Here is a 1,614-nt window from a genome sequence, read left to right as displayed (position 1 = left end):
GAGGGGAGTGGATGTAGACGGACGATCGCTCACCGTATTGTTGAGTACACCATGGCTGTTATCGGGCGGGGAGCACTTCGCAGGAGCGTTGGTTGCTTGGTTCTCTGGCAGTTGTCCGAGCGGGAAGGGATGCGGCCTTGTCCCTTTGGGCGTGCGTTGCTTTGTCGAAGGTTTGCCGCGGCTGTGATTCCTGGCGGCTGGATGATGTGAAGACCAAAACACCCGGTGGCCTGGCCTCTGCAGCGTGGCTGGCTGCTCTTGAAGACGAGTCGTAGCCCACAGAGGAGCCGCAGTAGTTCTTCCAGGACCTGCGTAAAGTGAGAGGACCCCGGGGGGCGGTGGAATGCTGGCCGGCGATTGGCATGCGCTCATCATCGCCTGCCCCGCTCGTTTCCCCAGCGGCCAGAACGTGGTCTGCTTGGACACTGGCTCCTATAGTGGCCCCGACCTCCACACTGGAAGCATACCGGAGGGTTCCTACTTGTGCCTCCGGCACTAGAATGGGCGGCGACCGCTACGGGCTGGCCTTGGGTCGAGGCGCCCGGTGTGGGTGTCCCACGTTCCTGGGTAGTTGACGGGAAGGCGGACGGAGCAGGCAGATTGTGGTGGCTGAATGGGTCTAGAGCCCTTGGTAGGGTCATCGGTGAGGCCATTGGGTTGGACCGACCGTGCCACGCACACGATGGCTCGAGAGTGGATTCAGGCGGTGGCGGTGGTTGGTACGTGAGCTCCGCCAACATCGCGGCCTGAATATCACCCGCTGCTGTAGCGAGGACGTCGAGTGAAGAGAATGAACGACCCCTCAAATACGCCTGAAAACGCGGATGCGACTGCTTAACTGCCCGAGCCACTCTTTCCGCTTCAGGTGCCGAAGGGTCCGCGCGGTCGTAAAGCTCCTGTAAGGACCGTATGTATTCTTGGAGGCTTTCCTCCTCAGCCTGTGTACGGCTGCGAAGTTCATCTTTCATGCGGACGGCGTAGTCGGGGGGCAGAAATTCGGCACGGAATAGCTGCTCAAAGTGAGACCAACTTTCGAAAGACTGGCGACGACGCCAACGTGCGGCAGAGCCAGACAGGGCGACGGGCAGAACGCGTAGCAGAAGAGTCTCATTTGGGAGGGCTTGCGCGTCGCGATAATCTTGTAAATCTTGCAAAAAGTCTGTGACCGATTTCTTGTCTGTGTGTCCCTCGTACGTAGGCACGGCCAGCGGTAAGCGAAAGGTGTCGGCTGGTGTAGCCTGGCGTTCTAGCAACGCGGTCAGCTGCTCGACGATACGAGGGGTATCTGGCGCGGACGCGTCCTGTTTCACCTTGTCGGGCATTATATTAGACTTGAGGTCCGTAGGGCTTTCACCTTCGCGAGCTGTAACTGTACCGGAACGCAAGAGCATTGGAATATGCGCAAAGCATATCGCGAGTGCGATGGGCCGGCAGGACGGGGGCCTAATGCGTGCGGTTCTCGCGGTGCGAAAGCGAACTCAAACGAAAAGAATAAATACTGCATGAGGAAACCACGTTGCAAGGAACGAAAGGAAGGTCAGCTACGTGCGAAAACCACGTTGGGCGCCAGATGAGGGCCCCGCCTCCGCTCAGGGGGGTCAGTGAGCCGTAATT

General features: G+C 59.2%; 1 protein-coding gene across 1 annotated transcript; it reads right to left on the bottom strand.

Moving 5' to 3' along the window:
- Nucleotides 1–371: 371 nt before the first annotated feature.
- On the bottom strand, nucleotides 372–1,404 carry LOC119403317 (uncharacterized). The gene has a single exon (XM_037670260.2). The coding sequence runs from the start codon at nucleotides 1,389–1,391 to the stop codon at nucleotides 372–374; it is 1,020 nt and encodes a 339-aa protein (XP_037526188.1). The 5' UTR covers nucleotides 1,392–1,404.
- Between the last annotated feature and the right edge of the window lie 210 nt (nucleotides 1,405–1,614).

Source organism: Rhipicephalus sanguineus, chromosome 8 (assembly GCF_013339695.2).
Source record: "Rhipicephalus sanguineus isolate Rsan-2018 chromosome 8, BIME_Rsan_1.4, whole genome shotgun sequence".
NCBI lineage: Eukaryota > Metazoa > Arthropoda > Arachnida > Ixodida > Ixodidae > Rhipicephalus > Rhipicephalus sanguineus.
Note: the sequence above shows the minus strand (reverse complement) of the source record. Positions and strands in the feature narration are given on the sequence as shown.